At 43.5% G+C, this 16,427-nt stretch overlaps 1 protein-coding gene across 1 annotated transcript in view; it reads right to left on the reverse strand.

Moving 5' to 3' along the window:
- syt13 (synaptotagmin XIII) overlaps positions 1-16,427 on the reverse strand; it is a 119,341-nt gene that overhangs the window by 34,734 nt on the left and 68,180 nt on the right. The window contains exons 4-5 of the mRNA XM_060911344.1: positions 7,938-8,075; positions 4,282-4,601 (exon numbers count right to left, since the gene is read on the reverse strand). Coding sequence (XP_060767327.1) covers positions 4,282-4,601; positions 7,938-8,075 — 458 coding nt within the window. The remainder of the gene's footprint in view (positions 1-4,281; positions 4,602-7,937; positions 8,076-16,427) is intronic.

The raw sequence follows: 16,427 nt of genomic DNA on the forward strand, positions 1-16,427 counted from the left end.
CACTAAACTGGAGTTTTCACATTCTGTACCACCCTCAATCCTCTGGTATCGTAGAACGTACTAATCGAACATTGAAAGACAAACTAACTAAGGCCATGCAAGCCACAGGTTCGAAAAATTGGGTAGACTTATTGCCAGCCACTCTGGCTGAAATTCGTATGACAGCCTAATCTAGGGGATAGTCCCCCTATGAAATTATTTTTGGAAGACCTTTCCCTCTCCCCTGGAAGAAGGGAACTCCGTCTCTGGGTACCTCTGATTTGAAAACACATATGGATGAGTATTCTGCAGCTCTTATAGATAAGTTGCATAAAATTTGTACCAAGGTCAATAGTACATTATCATCTCCACCAGCAGCACCCACACAGCCCTTTCACATGGGAGATAAGGTGCTGGTGTGACTCTTTAAACGATTTGGACAATTGGGAGAACCTATATATAGTGGGCCTGCAGACATAGTCGCCATTACTCTTACTGCTGTTTTAACTGATCTTTTTCCACAGTGGATCCATGCCACGCGATTGAAGAAGGCTCCATAACAAAGTTGTGTTACAATGACAAGTTTGCTACTAACGTTTTCTCTGTGTCCCTATCCAGTCTCTGTTCTGTCTCTCTATTTCTGAGCTCTACAGAGATTTGACGTGACCTGTGTGCAGCCCTGGCCGACTTAGAATCCTCAGATTACTCCCTGCAAGACGTTGTGAACAAAGAGGGGAAGAGATCTCGCGCCCCGTTTGGGACCAATCATCCTCACTACAACCATGAAGTCCTCATCAAGAGTTTCGTGACCACTCTACTGCTGCTCAGAGCAGGGTTACCCGCTCGAGCTGGACCTCGAGACAACATCTTTTGGCAATTTGCTAACTGGACTGCACAAGCGCACACAAATGAAAGTTATGTCTGATGCCGTTTTATACTATTATTACACGTCTCTATGCTCTGAAGCTCTGTATTCTTACAGGACTCTGTTCTGACTATAGGCCGATATGCCCTATAATTTCATTTTTCCTCACTGTTTTAGAACAAATTACTCTGAAGGAAGTAGCGTGTATTTGGGACAAATTAAGAGGTTTCGAGTTTCTCTAAGCTCCGGTGAGGTGGGACGAGGGCTGATAGGGCATGCCCGCCCTCTGAGCACCAATACCTGTCAAGAAGAGCAAGGATTAACTCAAGCATACGAGTTATATGTATGATCAGAATACTGGGGTGTGATACTAGTTGTAATCTCTAGTATCAAAGAGGGGATTGTAAGGTTTTATTCCTTTGTAAGGATAAATAATTGTAAGTATTTATTCTTAATTGTAAGGGATTTAGTCTGTGACCCTCTGTTCAGTTAAAAATGACCTTCTGGTCAACTAGACACAGTATCTTTGTTTAAAAATTCCATTCTGTCTGCACATTGCTATCATATCATGAGAATAGGCTGTGTGTCAGGGACAGCCCTGTGCTATCATATCATCAGAACATTCTGCTTATTTTGATATGAAATGTGTATTATTGATCAGAAATGTGTCTGAACAGCGCCAAGGTTTCACTCACGCACACACATAGCATACACACAGACAGATATCAAACAGTGATGTCACTTCATCCACAGATAACACACGTATAAAATCTCCTGTATTCTCTCGTCTCATGGGGGACTTGTGAATAAAGATTGCAAACTCATGGGGTTCCTGTCTTTCTTTCGCGACTCACCCCCAGACATCTGGGTGACACGGGGGGACTGATCTCGAGATGGTGAGGGCCAGAGGTGAAGAAACCTTTCACCTATGATAACTTTTACAATGCTTTTAGAGTAATATCTGTGATCAGTGACCATCAGTGCAAGGTTTTAAGAGTGATACCTGCCATCAGTGATCACCAGTATAAAATTGTTAGAGTAACATCTGTCATCAATGATCACTAGTATAAAGTTGTTAGAATAATATCTGTCATCATTTATCACCAGTATGCTGTTTTTCGCGAAATATCTATGAGTTTTATATATATGAATGAAATGTTTTTCAACATTAAAGAAAAAAAATACTATAAACAGCAGTAAGCCATAATAAATGAAACAAGGTTAATATTTGGTGTGAGACAGCCTGGTGGTGTAGTGGTTAGCACTGTCACCTCACAGCAAGAAGGTTCTGGGTTCAAGCCCAGTGGCTGATGGGGGCCTTTCTGTGTGGAGTTTGCATGTTCTCCCTGTGTCTGCGTGGGTTTTCTGCGGGTGCTCTGGTTTCCCTGGATGCTCTGGTTTCTCCCACAGTTCAAAGACATGTGGTTAGGTTAACATGGGGCAGCCTTGGGCTGAAGTGCCCTTGAGCAACACTCCTAACCCACAACTGTTCCCTGGGTGCTGTAGCATAGCTTCCCATTGCTCTGGGTATGTGTGTGTACTCATTGCTCACGTGTGTGTGTTCACTGCTTCAGATGGGTTAAATGCATAGAGGAATTTCACTGTGGTTAAGTGTACATGTGATAAAGTTGTTCTTCTTCTTTTCTTTGCTTTAAAAAAATAGCTAAGAGAGATAAAGGGCTGCAAGACAGACACCAAGCTGGGCTTCTTTCTATTGAACTAGTAAGTAATATTACATTAGCTGTCTTACTATGTGTTGTTGCACTTGCTTCGATGTTTGGCTGTGTTGGCAAAGTTGTAGGCTTACTGGCTTTTGAGCATAAGACAAGTCAGTCCATTTCGCAGAAGTTTGACCACTAGCTACATCTCGAGATGAGGTTAGCAAACTTGCTAGATAATACTTGGATATCGGTGCTGGTAATAAGTGCTCTTGTGTGGATTGCTATCTAGCTTTGTTACCAAGCTTGCCACCCAAGTTTGCATCACTTTGTGTCAGGGGTATCCAAGTTTTGTAAGGTTATTTTAGATGACTAGCTGTTCACTGTCCCTTAGCATCCCTCAGCATTAGATATGATGGTGTTAGTATGGTTCTGGTTATGTTAGCTTAGCATGCTACTCTTCCAAGTTGTGTGCAATACTTGTGCAAACTTTGACTTGCAGCACGAAAAAATGCCTGTGTGCGCATGCTTTCTTCAAGACATAAATAGTGATCTGTTTTATGGCTAACAGGAAAAGAATGGCAAAACAACATCAGCGTGTACATCCCTGCCAAGGTTATTTATAAAAGATTGCTACATAGGCTGTAACCTTATCTGTATTATCTATGATCTATCTATGATCTGTCTCTCTGGGATTTGTAGTTTTTCCAGATGACAAAAGTCATCAAACCTCAGTCCTATCTCATGCTAGCACGCAAATAAATAAATTCATCTCATGCAAAAACATTTGGTCAGTCTTTGTCAATCTCATGACAAATAAACCATAAAAATTGCAACTTTGCAAACCTATCTCAGCTAGCTTGTAACAAATTACACTGCCCAATATATATTATGAGCAATATGTGTGTGGCAGCGGGGGCATGGCCAAGCATCGGTTTCTGAATGGAGGGCAGAGTCAGGGAAGGTGAGTAGCCAAATCACTACACCTGTTGTCAATTAATGTGTGTTTGTGTGTCTTGCAGTGACGGCGCACCATGAAAGGAGTAAGAGAGCAGAGGACAAGAGATTGGGACCAGAGCACGATGGTGTGTGTGTGTGTGTCTGAGTGTCTGTCCCAAATGAGAAAAAGTATTGTGCTGAAAAGCCAAAATAAACTAAACGTTAACAACAGCCTGCCATACTTCTGTTCTCCACCCACATCCGGACAGCATCTACAATGTGCCGATACCATTACACACAAACTTCTTGTCAGGTCAGTCAGCTTGATCAGTCAGTCATCTTGGTCAACCAGATGCTCCCAGTAAACATGTAATCTGGTACTATCTGTTCATGGTCGGGTGACCGGTGGGTAAACTGGCTCAAACCACCTGTCTGTTTGCAGACAGTGTGGGTGGGTGGGTAGACACCCAGTAGAACTAAAAACAATAACTGCAAAGGGTGGATGTACTCCTAAGTAAGTCAATGGCGATCTACCAACTCAGCCCAAGGCCACCCCACATCAACATAACTGCATGTCTTTGGATTGTGGGGGAAACCGGAGCACACCCACAGGGAGAACATGCAAACTCCACACAGAAAGGCCCGCACCAGCCGCTGGGTTCGAACCCGGAACCTTCTTGCTGTGAGGAGACCGTGCTAACCGCTACACCACCGTGCCACCCAATAGAGTTGGGTATTGCCCTTATATTTGGGTATTGTTTCACTTTTAGTAAAAATTTAAAATGGGTCATTTCAATTCAAACACAAATACAGGTTATATAATATAATAATATATCTCACCTGTTTTGGTGGCTGCAAGTTGACCCAGCAGTCAGAGTCTGACATCATGCCCACATCCGCCAGTTTGAACCTCACAGTGCCCAGAGTGGTATTCCGGGAGAATCGGTCACAGATGTGTAAGGTCAGTGCCACTTCTCCCTCCATGCTCTCTGTGCTTTCTATACTACAGGTACTGGGCAGGGAGAACACCATAACCTCGCCCCACTGCACTGTTGATGCTAGCTTGCGTACTGCTGTCTGGGCAAGCCTCTGTTCTCCAAATACACTCACACACCCTGACACATAGCCCTCACTGCCAGTCTCCATGCTTACTTGCTCCGCTGCAGAGAGGACAAAAAAAGAAGAAGACATTGCTTTTTTTAATTTAGTGAGCTCATTTGTGCACTAGGAAAGGTTTTTAACAGATTAAAAGAATAATTAAAACTTGCTTCAAGGTGTATACTAACAACTGCAGTTTTTAAATGGTAGGCCTTTAAAAAGTTGTAATTAGGAAAACCTTCAGGGATAATATAGATATTTAGGCACTGCTTAAAAGCGGAACTCCTGATGAGTGTATGAGCAAAATATTTGCAAGGGCACAAAATCAACTTTAATAGAATAATATTATTATAGCATATAAACCTTCGAATTGTGTAGTGTAGTGTATTTTGCGTCAATAAATTGCTGTATTGTCTTGTGACAGTGATACCAATAATGAGATATGCATTGTAGTCATGAATACATATTTATTCCTTTCTTTGACACTGCATGCCATGGACCAGAAACAACACCATAACATTTATTATGGTGTGACTCTGCTGGGTGCCTTGTGGACAGCAGTGAATGAGTGCTTTCACTTTACATTATTATTATATAGTTACAAACAAATATTAAACATGATGTGTCGAGGCGGCACGGTGGTGTAGTGGTTAGTGCTGTCACCTCACAGCAAGAAGGTCCGGGTTCGAGCCCCATAGCCGGTGAGGGCCTTTCTGTGTGGAGTTTGCATGTTCTCCCCGTGTCCGCGTGGGTTTCCTCCGGGTGCTCCGGTTTCCCCCACAGTCCAAAGACATGTAGGTTAGGTTAACTGGTGACTCTAAATTGACCGTGAGTGTGAATGGTTGTCTGTGTCTATGTGTCAGCCCTGTGATGACCTGGTGACTTGTCCAGGGTGTACCCCACCTTTCGCCCGTAGTCAGCTGCGATAGGCTCCAGCTTGCCTATGACCTTGTAGAACAGGATAAAGTGGCTAGAGATAATGAGAATGATGAGACCTCAGGACAATTTTCCACTTTGCCTCAGTCTATCATAAAAGAGTTCGGGCCCAGAAAAGGTGGTGGTGTTTCTGGATATTGTTTATACATGGCTTTAACTTGCATTTGTGGATGCAGTAATGGACTGTGGGGGAAACTAGAGCACCCGGAGGAAACCCATGCGGGCACAGGGAGAACATGCAAACTCCGCACAGAAAGGCCCTCGTCGGCCACAGGGCTCGAACCCAGACCTTCTTGCTGTGAGGCAACAGTGCTAACCACTACACCACCGTGCCGCCTGCCCTGTGTTTATTGTTATAGCACTACAAACTGATATCCTGTTGTAGTCAGGACAGTTTGAATAAACTGCATAAAATGAATAAAACATATTATTAACTACAATGATTGGACTACTGGTGTTGCCAATTTATTGTGAGATTTTACCCACTGTTTTAACCAAGAGCTGAATGATGTTTGATGCTTTTTCTGCTCTAACTTAAGGATTCTCAAATACACAATCTCTTAAGCCCTGTGATGACCTGGCGACTTGTCCAGGGTGTACCCCGCCTTTCACCCGTAGTCAGCTGGGATAGGCTCCAGCTTGTCTGCGACCCTGTAGAACAGGATAAAGAGGCTAGAGATAATGAGATGATGAGACAATCTCTTAAGTTAACACAGCCTCCACAAGTCTGTGTAAAACCTGATGATCCTTGTTAGATCAAATCCACTGGCTTGTCATCTGAACATTTGCTTCAATAGAAGGGATAACTCTGATGGAAAATCTGACCTTTTGTCAGAGTTCTCATCTCATCATCTCTAGCCACTTTATCCTGTTCTACAGGGTCACAGGCAAGCTGGAGCCTATCCCAGCTGACTACAGGCGAAAGACAGGGGCCGAATCCCATTTCACCCCTTGGACCAACCCCTTAGCCCTTCCCCTCCATTTTGCGCATTCACGTGAAGGGGTAGGGGTATCCCAATCCCAGTTAACGCGGAGGGGTAGGGGGAGGGGGAGGGCTTCTGTACCCCTCCAAACGGAGATTTTCCTGGAGCTGACTCCGAACGAAGGGGTTTGAGTGATTTCCCACAATGCCATGCGGATTTCAGCGAGATTTCATGCGGATTTCAGAAAGATGGCGGTTCCCGCGGCGAAAGATTGTCATAAATGTATTTTCTCCATTATTTACGTGTTTTAAGTTGTTATCCAGAGGAAACACGCCGCTTGATTCACTTTCGAGCTGAGAATGAGCAGCGATTTCTGAAATCCAAGCTGCTGCTAAAAAGCTTTGGGAGTGAGTATTGTTTTTGGTTGCTTTACTGCGTACGTTTTGTTCTGTTATTCTCACTTTTATTGTTTACATGAGTGTTCTGACACCTCATTCTGTCGGATGTGGTGCACGAAGCACCAAAGATATCCCATTCAGTGGTGTTAGTTAACAAATCACACCCTGCCAGCAGAGATTTCTGTTCTGGCTCTGACTGTAGCGGCTGGTCGCAGCCAATGACGCATTTGGTCGCGTTTTGCTAACGTAAACGCTGACGGAGGTACGCGATGACGTATGCGATCGTTGAAGGGCTATCCCAATACGTAAGGGTTGAATTTCAAGCCCTATCCCTTGTAGCTCAGTTTCAAGGGGAAGGGCCAAGGGGAAGGCGGAGGGGTAGGGGTAGAAATTAGAATTGGGATTGGGCCAGGGTACACCCTGGACAAGTCACCAGGTTATCGCAGGGCTGACACAGAGACAAACAACCATTCACACTCACATTCACACCTACGGTCAATTTGGAGCCACCAATAAGCCTAGCTTGCATGTCTTTGGACTGTGGGGGAAACCGGAGCAAACCCACGCGGACACGGGGAGAACATGCAAACTCCGCACAGAAAGGCCCTCGTTGGCCACGGGGCTCGAACCTGGACCTTCTTGCTGTGAGGCGACAGTGCTAACCACTACACCACCGTGCCGCCCTTTTGTCAGAGTTACATATTAAATATATGTAATAAAAAAATATAAATTGTGCATTAATCTTGAATATTAATTATTTCCTTTTTTGTTTTTGAATTTTCAAAATTCTAGAACTTTTTGTTTATTTCTAGTTTTAAATGAAAAAAAAGGCAGATTTTAAATGTGGTCTCAGATTTTTGGACCCCACTGTAGATTCAAGCTGACTTGTGTTTTAAGTTTTGTGGTTTTAACCCATTGACATGCTTAAACATATATGATAACTATAATATGCCATGAAAATAAATAAATGATTCATGGTACACGTTTGTAATGTGATGTAATGTAATGTGTTGGCATATTTAATTTAATGTGTTGGTGATGTTACCTGGTTGAAAGATGGTAAATGGTTGATGAATCTCTGTTACTCTGTGTGTGTGTGTGTGTGTGTGTGCGCGCGCGCACGCATGCATGTTGTTGTTACCCTCTATGATGGTGATGTGCAGCTCTCTGCTCTCTGTGTACAGGCGAAGGGAGAAGTGCAGTTTAAGGTGCAGCACAGAGCTACTGCTTGGAATGGCAGTGAATTGCTTGACAGCACAGGGTGTCTCATCTGTGGAATCTGAAACAAATCCATATACAGCATTTATGAATTGTTTCACAATTAGTTGTGATACTTAGTTTAATAGATTATTGGTCAGGGGTCAGTTTCCTGATATCGTTGCCCTTTAGGGCTAAAGAACAAGTCGAGAGACTCTCTTTAGCAACGAACTTTGTCTCTGTACGTGGTTTTCCCAAACTCACTCATAAGGAGGAGTTTAAAGAGCAACAGGACGAAGAGCACCTTTGCAGTGCGCGTCCCCAATATAGGTATTAGTAGTTGCTAAATCCAGTCAGTGAGATCACATGGCGTTCATTTTTTACCAAAAAAACAATGAAATATTGTGTTTAAAATATGTTAATCTATTGTATCATCATTAAGCATTACATAGGTATATAATGTGGTAATTAATAAGTGAAACTACAGCGGCAGCTACAATTATCGACAGTCCATAATTATTGACACCTTTTCAGATTTACCAATAAAAAACAGTTTTGCAAAGGTCAGTTTCAGTTACAACAGTTATTTTTGGTTAATTAGTCAACCGGAAGACACCCCTCACCCTTTGATCTTGTCGTCTGATGACAGAGCTCTTTACCTGAGATGGAATGTTTTTTTTAGCATGATCAGCAATTTGAGAAAAACCCGGACGTTATCATCGCAGGTAAGCATGGTGAAAAGATCATGGACATGTTTTTACTTATCAAATTTACCGATATTTCATGATATCTTTGTCGAAACCTACTTTGTTTCTTACTCTTTCATTTGACAGTCAACATTTTGTATCTAAACGTGCGTTTGAGAAGTCACATGATGTTTTGATAATAATGATCACTTTCACCAGTGTCCACCATTATTCACACCCTGTGGAATTAAGTGACATTTACAACTGTTATGTATTGATCTTTGTGTAACATTGTTGAAGTAGATGAAGTACTTTAAAAAAAAGTGCTGTGATTTAGAATTTTTTTTCTGATTCATAACAGAATGGTGTCATGCTCCGCCCCAGATATCCACTCCGGAGATTACGGATGTCTCATGCCAGCGCTGATCCTGATCCGTGATAGGAATTCCTTCTCCCCTGAACTCACTTCCTGGTTTTCACTACTGCTTATTTAAAGGCCATTCTCAGACTCCGTTTTTGCCAGAATGTCTCGTTTGCTTCTCTAGTGCCGCTTTTCCACTACAAACGCGGCTGAATCGGGCTGAGCCGTGCCGTGCTGAGTTGGGCTGAGTGGGGCTGTTGGAGTTGCATTTCGACTACAACCGCGCTGAACCGTGCTGGCTGGAAGTGGGTGGACACATTGGGTGGAGTTAGCGAAAGTGGGTGGACGTCAGGTGATGTCGTTAAGCAGCGCAAACAGTGACATCAGTGAGCTTTTAAGCGGTAGTCTCACGCCCCGAATAGTAAACAATAAACATGGAGGACATGGAGTCGTTAGTGTTGCTGGTCTTGGTGCTGTGGCTTGTTGTCACCGACAACGCGGACAGATACTGGCAAGAGCGTATAAGGCTTCAGAAATTCTCGTAATCCGTAACTCTTCTCCTTCCGGGTTTGCGGTGTTTACAGATCCCAGCGCGCTCGCGGGGCGTGTGTGGGCATGTGAGGACACTCCTCCTCACCAATCAATGCACAGGGGAGTGTCTGCTCACGCCCCCAACCTCACTCGGCTCGCTTTGGCTCGCTTCAGCCCCGCTCCAAAACAGTGCGAGTTTTAGGGGATAAGCAGGGCTGAAGCGAGCTGAGTCGTGCTGGTTTTTGGTAGTCGAAACGCGAGCCGTGTCGGGCTGAAGTGAGCTGAAGCGAGCTGAAAAAGGGTAGTGGAAAAGGGCCATAGCTGTTTCTGTGCCTCTCTTGCTCCTCATGGTTTTTCTCTCTAGTGATTTTTTTTTCTTGTCCATGGTTTTTGCACTAGCGTTTTTCTGGTTCTTGGTTTTTTGCACTAGGGGTTATTTCTGGTTCATGGTTTCTTACACTAAGGGTCTTTTTTGTTTATGTTTTTTTTGCGCTAGCGTTTTCGTCTTTGCCTGTCTCATGGTTTTGTCAAGTTGTTTTGTTCTCATTTTGCCCGGACTATTTTTGCTATTTGTTTTTCATCCTGTTTATCTTTTGCCACACCCTTTTTCCCCCTGTATTAAATCATCTTATTTATTGGATTACTGTCTGTGTTCTGTTTTTGGATCCTAACTTCACCATACTTCCACCAGCCCTAACAAATGCCATGCTTATAGAGTATTTGGAATCCTATTGCAATAAATAGAAATATTCAGATTTTTCTATTCCATTCAGATTTTTTTTGCAGTTTGTTGTAAATATCTACCACATAATATCAGTAGACATTTTATATTTTTAGATATAAATTTAAAATCTCAATTTAAAAAATTGACCTTTGACCTGGATTTTCATGTGGTTATAATATCAACTACCTGTTGACATTTATTGGCAAACTAGAAATTAATACAAACAATGAATGATTAACAAAATGTGATTTATGAAGTGGAACAACAAGCTTTTCTGACACAGATTAAACATTATCAGTTTATTTGTTTATAAACATTAAAATTATTTCATTTACATAAGCATTGACATCAATATATTTTATATAAAATATATTTTGTACTAAATATAAGTCTATGTAAACAAATTTTAAATAAAAACTGCTTTGTTAACTGCATACCACATGGGGTTACTGGTCTTATTTATTGGGGGGGCAGAGTGGATCAGGAGTCTGAGGTATGATATTGGTGGGGGGAGTAAGTGGGAGCCACTGGTCATGTTTATGAGGCCAGTAGCGGTAGGACAGAAACTGTTTCTGTGGTGTGAGGTTTTGGTCTTGATGGACCTCAGCTTCCTGCCAGAGGGGAGTGTCACAAAGCATTTATGTCTGGGGTGGGAGGGATCAGCAACAATCTTTCCTGCCTGCCTCAGTGTCCTGGAGGCGAACAGGTCCTCAAGTGAAGGCAGGCTGCAGCTGATCACCTTCTCTGCCGAGCAAGTGATACCCTGCAGTCTACCCTTGTCCCTGGCAGTGGTGGCAGTGTACCTTATGGAGGATGTGAGGGTGGACTCAATGATGGCTGTGTAGAAGTACACCATCATTGTCTTTGGCAGGTTGAACTTCTTTAACTGCCACAGGAAGTACATCCTCTGCTGTGCTTTTGAGATGAGGGAGCTGATGTTCAGTCCCCACTTCAGATCCTGGGTGATTATGGTGCCCAGGAAGTGGAAGGACTCCACAGTGTCCACTGGTGAGCCACGCAGGGAGAGGAGGGGCTGGGTTCTTCCTTAAGTCCACAATCATTTCCACTATTTTTGCAGTATTAAGCTCCAGGTTATTTTGGCTGCACCAGGTCACCAGATGGTCGATTTCCCACCTGTAGGTGGACTCGTCCTCACCAGAGAGGAGTCCAATGAGGGTGGTGTCATCTGCGAACTTCAGGAGCTTGACAGACTGGTGGGTGGAGGTGCAGCTGTTTGTATTTATTAGGTTTATTTCTGATTTCCTGATTCCTGTGCCTGTTTCTTGTTCTCACTTTGCCTCTGATATCCTGCTTGCACCTCGCCCGATCCTTTGCATGTTTAACATTTTGGATTTAGCCTGCCAATTTGGACTGTTTGCCTGTGTGTGTTTGCACTTTGTTATTAATTATATATTTCTGCACTTACATCCACCTACCTCGTACCTGACAGAATACTTTGCCAAACAGTGGATGCAGAGGAAGGGTTCCAGTACACTATGCCATGCCACTTCCGGAATTTTGTATCTCAGCCTCTAGCCTTGTTTTTCCGGCAGTGTACACTCCTACACGCTATGATGGAGAGTATCACCCGTGTGGATTCAGCATCCAGTGTGGCATCTTTTATGCGGACCTTGAGGAACCCAAGGCTCCAGAACCCATCTGGGTTACATTCATGATTTCCTGGCTGACTGGATGAGCATGCCTATGGGCTGAGTGCCTCATGAGATTAGAGCACCCATGCCTTCAAAGCTCACAGGATTTTCAGGTAATGCTCTGGTTTATTTGAGAGTCCTTAGAGAAGAACTCCCATAAAAATGTTTGGGACGGGGCTATCATGCCTGAGGCCAACATAGTGGCAGCAGAGGAGGCCATTGCTCTAGACTGCCTTCTAAAGGCTGTCAGTTCAGAACCAATTCCACAGCCTGTAGAACTGTAGAACACTACAGTTGATTCCAGAGCCAGCATCTGAACCTGAACCAGTTCCACAGCCTGCATCAGAGCCAGTGCCTGAACCCAAGACAGCACCAGCATCTGTTCCAGAGCCAGCACCAGTGTCTGTTCCAGTGCCAGAGCCAACACCAGCGTCAGAGTGAACGTCAGCTCCAGAACCTGTGCCAGTGTCGGAGTCAGCTCCAGTGCCAGCGTCAGAGCCTGCGTCAGTGTCTACTCCAGAGCCAATGTCCGTGTCAGCTAGAGCATCAGAGCTAATGCCAGAGTCAGAGCCAGCGCCTGTGCCAGCTCCAGTGCCTATGCCAGAGTCAAGGCCAGTGCAAGAACCTGAGTCTGTTCCAGAACCTGTGTTAGAGGACGATGGAGTGACCTCTGCCTCAGCTGGCTATGAAGACATCGTCGTCCCTCCACCACCATCCGGCTATGAAGACATCACCCCACCGCCATCCGGCTATGAAGACGTAGTCATCCCGCCACCACCCGGCCAGGACTATAGCAATGCGCTGACAAAGCCCATGCCTGAGTCCAGTTCCGAGTCCAAGTCAGGTCCACAATCCAAGTCAAGTCCAAGGTCCAAGTCATCTACAGAGCTCGAGCCCATGCCTGAGTTCAGTCCACGGTCAAGTCCTGAGTTCAAACTAGCATCCAGTTCTGAATCCAAGTCAAGTCCTGAGTCCAAGTCTAGTCCAGAGTTCAAACTAAAGTCAAGTCCAGAGTCCAAGTCAAATCCTGGGTCCGAGTCATCTCCAGAGCTCAAGTCAGAGTCCAGCCCGCAGCCCAAGTCATCTCCTGAGCTCGAGCACACTACCAGCCCTGAGTCTGAACCAGATCCAGAGTTTAAAGTGCATATGCTGGACCAAATTATTTTTTATATGAAAGAATGTCCCTTTACACACTCATCCAGAAGGGTAATTTTGCACAAGGCCATCTGTCTACAGCAGAAAAAAATAAAATAACAAAACACGTTTGGAAAAATCCCAAGGGAGTCTGATTCATGATGTCACCTGCGGAAGCGCCAGCAGGCTGTGAGAGCTTGCACGGTTTCAGTGCACAGCCTGTGTAGACCAAGTTTAGCAGCTAGCAATTTTGTATTGAAATATGGAATTGTCACCTGAGCACAATGTTACTTCACCTTTGGATGAAGAATGTAATGTTGCTACACCCTCCTACGATACATCTGTTAACCATTTTAATAATTACGTGATAACATTGAAGAAATTTGCAGAAAACCACCAGGTTGTTTTCTCATAAACAAACCAATGCTGACGTAGGATTCAGAGGGAGGCGTCCCACATGTGATGTCACGAAAAATCAATGTTTCCCGGGAAATCCAAATGCGAAGTTTTTTCAGAGGCGGACCAATTCGCCTCAAATGGCTTGATTTCAACTGAAATTTTCTATTATTTCACAAGGTAAAAAAATTGCACAAAATGCAAAATGTGACAGATATTTGACCAAAGTTTAATATAAAATAGGAGAATTACATTGATCTTGCTCCTGAATTTACCCGTGATATGCACTTTAAGCCTGAAATATCTCCTAAGCTTGAGCCAGAGTCCAGTCCAGAGCTTGAGTCTGAGTCCAGCCCAGAACTCAAGCCATCTCCAGAGCTCGAGCCCACTTTCAGTCCTGGATCCGAGCCAAGTCCAGGACCCAAGTCAAGTCCAGAGTCTGAGCATGATTCCTGCCCAGAGATCAAGTCCAGTCCAGAGCCAGTGTCATCTCCACAGCTCGAGCCCAAGTCTAGTACAGAGCTCGAGTCCAGTCGAGAACCTGAGTCATCTCCAGAGCCCGAAACCAGTCCAAGTCAGGAGTCCAAGTTTTGTCCTGAGCCTGAACCTGAGCCCCCACTGGAGCCAAGTAGGATGGATTTTTGGGAGGGGGTTTTGTCAGTTCTGCGCACTGTGGTGCGTGCACCTGAATAACTCTCTGGCGCATTCCGGACTGTGCACGCGTTGAGTGGACTCTAGCAAGCGTGCCGTTAACAACGCACATCTGAACTTAATTAAGGAGCTATATGTGCACCTATTTAAGGACTGTTCAGACGCAGTGTCATTGCAAAGTATTACACTACATCAGTATGCATTATTACCATGCCTTGTTTCCTTTTTCTGATTTTCTGTTTCCTGACTCCTGTGCCTGTTTCTCATTTTCATTCTCACTTTGCCTCTGATATCCTGTTTGCGCCTCGCCCGACCCTTTGCATGTTTAACATTTTGGATTTAGCCTGCTGATTTGGACTATTTGCCTGTGTGTGTTTGCACTTTGTTATTAAATATATACTTCTGCACTTACATCTGCCTACCTCGCACCTGACACTGCTCTATTTTAGATTTTGGGGCAATATTTTTTATTCCAAGTGTGTTTTTTAATTAAACAAATAAACGTTCACATGAAAGAATGAGTAAATAATAGACTAAATAATTAAGTAAACATGTTCCTCATGCCAGCTCATCTCACTGTTACCCAAACATGCAGTCAGGATTATTTCAAATCTTATCCACAATGCCAAGTTAGCAATGCTCTTCCTTTTATGTGCGTGTGCAGAGAGAGAGAGAGAGAGAGAGGTTTTGATCTGTCTCTACCTAAGGAGGTTGAATTGACCTCTTGTATATACTTCCTTAGGTGGAGACAGATCAAAACCTCTCTCTCACACGTGCGCACACACACACACACACACACATTACAGGTGCAGAAATGTGTCTCATTTATGACACTAAATTCAATAATCATTTGCCTAATGGAGTTAAATTTTATTAGAAATGTGGTGATATCAATGTGACATTCTAATATCCATATGTAATTCCATAACATATTGAAATATATTCATGATTCACCCATCCATTATCTGTAGCCGCTTATCCTGTACAGGGTCGCAGGCAAGCTATCCCAGCTGACTATGGGCGAGAAGCAGGGTACACCCTGGACAAGTTGCCAGATCATCGCAGGTATATTCATAATGTTTTGCGTATATTTATTTAATAATTAACTCGATGTTCTTGCAGTGTACAAGAAAAATAATTTAACACTGGCAGAAAATTCAACACCAGTTTCCCCCGTTGACTATGAGAGTCCCTTGGAGGCGCATGTGCAGTCTGTGCGTTCGGCTGTAAGCGAGTTGCTCTTTGTCTTTGAACTAGTGGTCCGGGTCTCTTGTAAATTCAGAGCAAACTAAAGGACTACTTTGGCTACGATGTTGTTCGGGAAAACCACATTAGCTTTACGATGGACCTTAGGAGGAAGTTAAAGACACTCTTGGCCTTAAGAGGCTTTCGTGAAACCCACCCCTGTTCTGTTGGTGAAGTGGCATGATTGATAATGAGATGTACGAATTTTCACACTGGATATGCAATTCCAGGAACTCATACTGACATTACAGGCTTATCCCAACTTATCCCAAAAGGCTTATTCAGAAGGATTAGCCTTCACTATGGGCAAAGTTAAATAGCTAAAGATAAAGAACTTTAAAGTTTTTCTTTTTTGCAACTAATCTTTATATACCTCTGGTGTATTTAATCTGTAGTGTATGACTGATTACCATGGAAATTATTTTGGCCTGTTTTAATGTAGGGTACTGGAAAAAAAAAAGTACCTATAATAGAGGTCTAAGTGCAGTTGTTGTGTCAGTCAATCCTTGACTTGCAAGTGATGTCAAAGCAAAACAGAAACCTGGATGTCGGCCATGTTGATGGATATACAAATGCGGGGTCAAGCGACATTCCATACAAAACTTAGTTATGCAGGCGCAAATCTCCTTGTTTTTCCACTGCTTTAAGCGTTCTTTTAGTTATGCCATATCTTTATGCCATATATGGTTGCGGTCACAACAGTACTCATGACCATGGCACGTTCCGATTTTTTTAGAATGCCGTCCATGATTCAGAAAGAGGGCAAGGAAACTCTGAGGCTTTGTATAGAAAGGAGACAAGCATGGCTGAACAACATTGGCAGGGCTGATCTAACAGAGGCTAAAACCAAAACATATTGTGTTTGCAGTAATCATTTATCTCAGGTGAGATTCAAAAGCTTTCTCGATAATGTCATGGAAGAATTTTATTTCATGTTGTTAGAATTTTGCTATAAAATGAGCATTCTCTTGTCGTGGTTCACTCAGTCGTTATTATAATTTTAACATGTCTATTACCATTTCACTTCTGGGAGCAACAGAAAATTATATGATAG

The sequence above is a fragment of the Neoarius graeffei genome, chromosome 27 (assembly GCF_027579695.1).
Source record: "Neoarius graeffei isolate fNeoGra1 chromosome 27, fNeoGra1.pri, whole genome shotgun sequence".
NCBI lineage: Eukaryota > Metazoa > Chordata > Actinopteri > Siluriformes > Ariidae > Neoarius > Neoarius graeffei.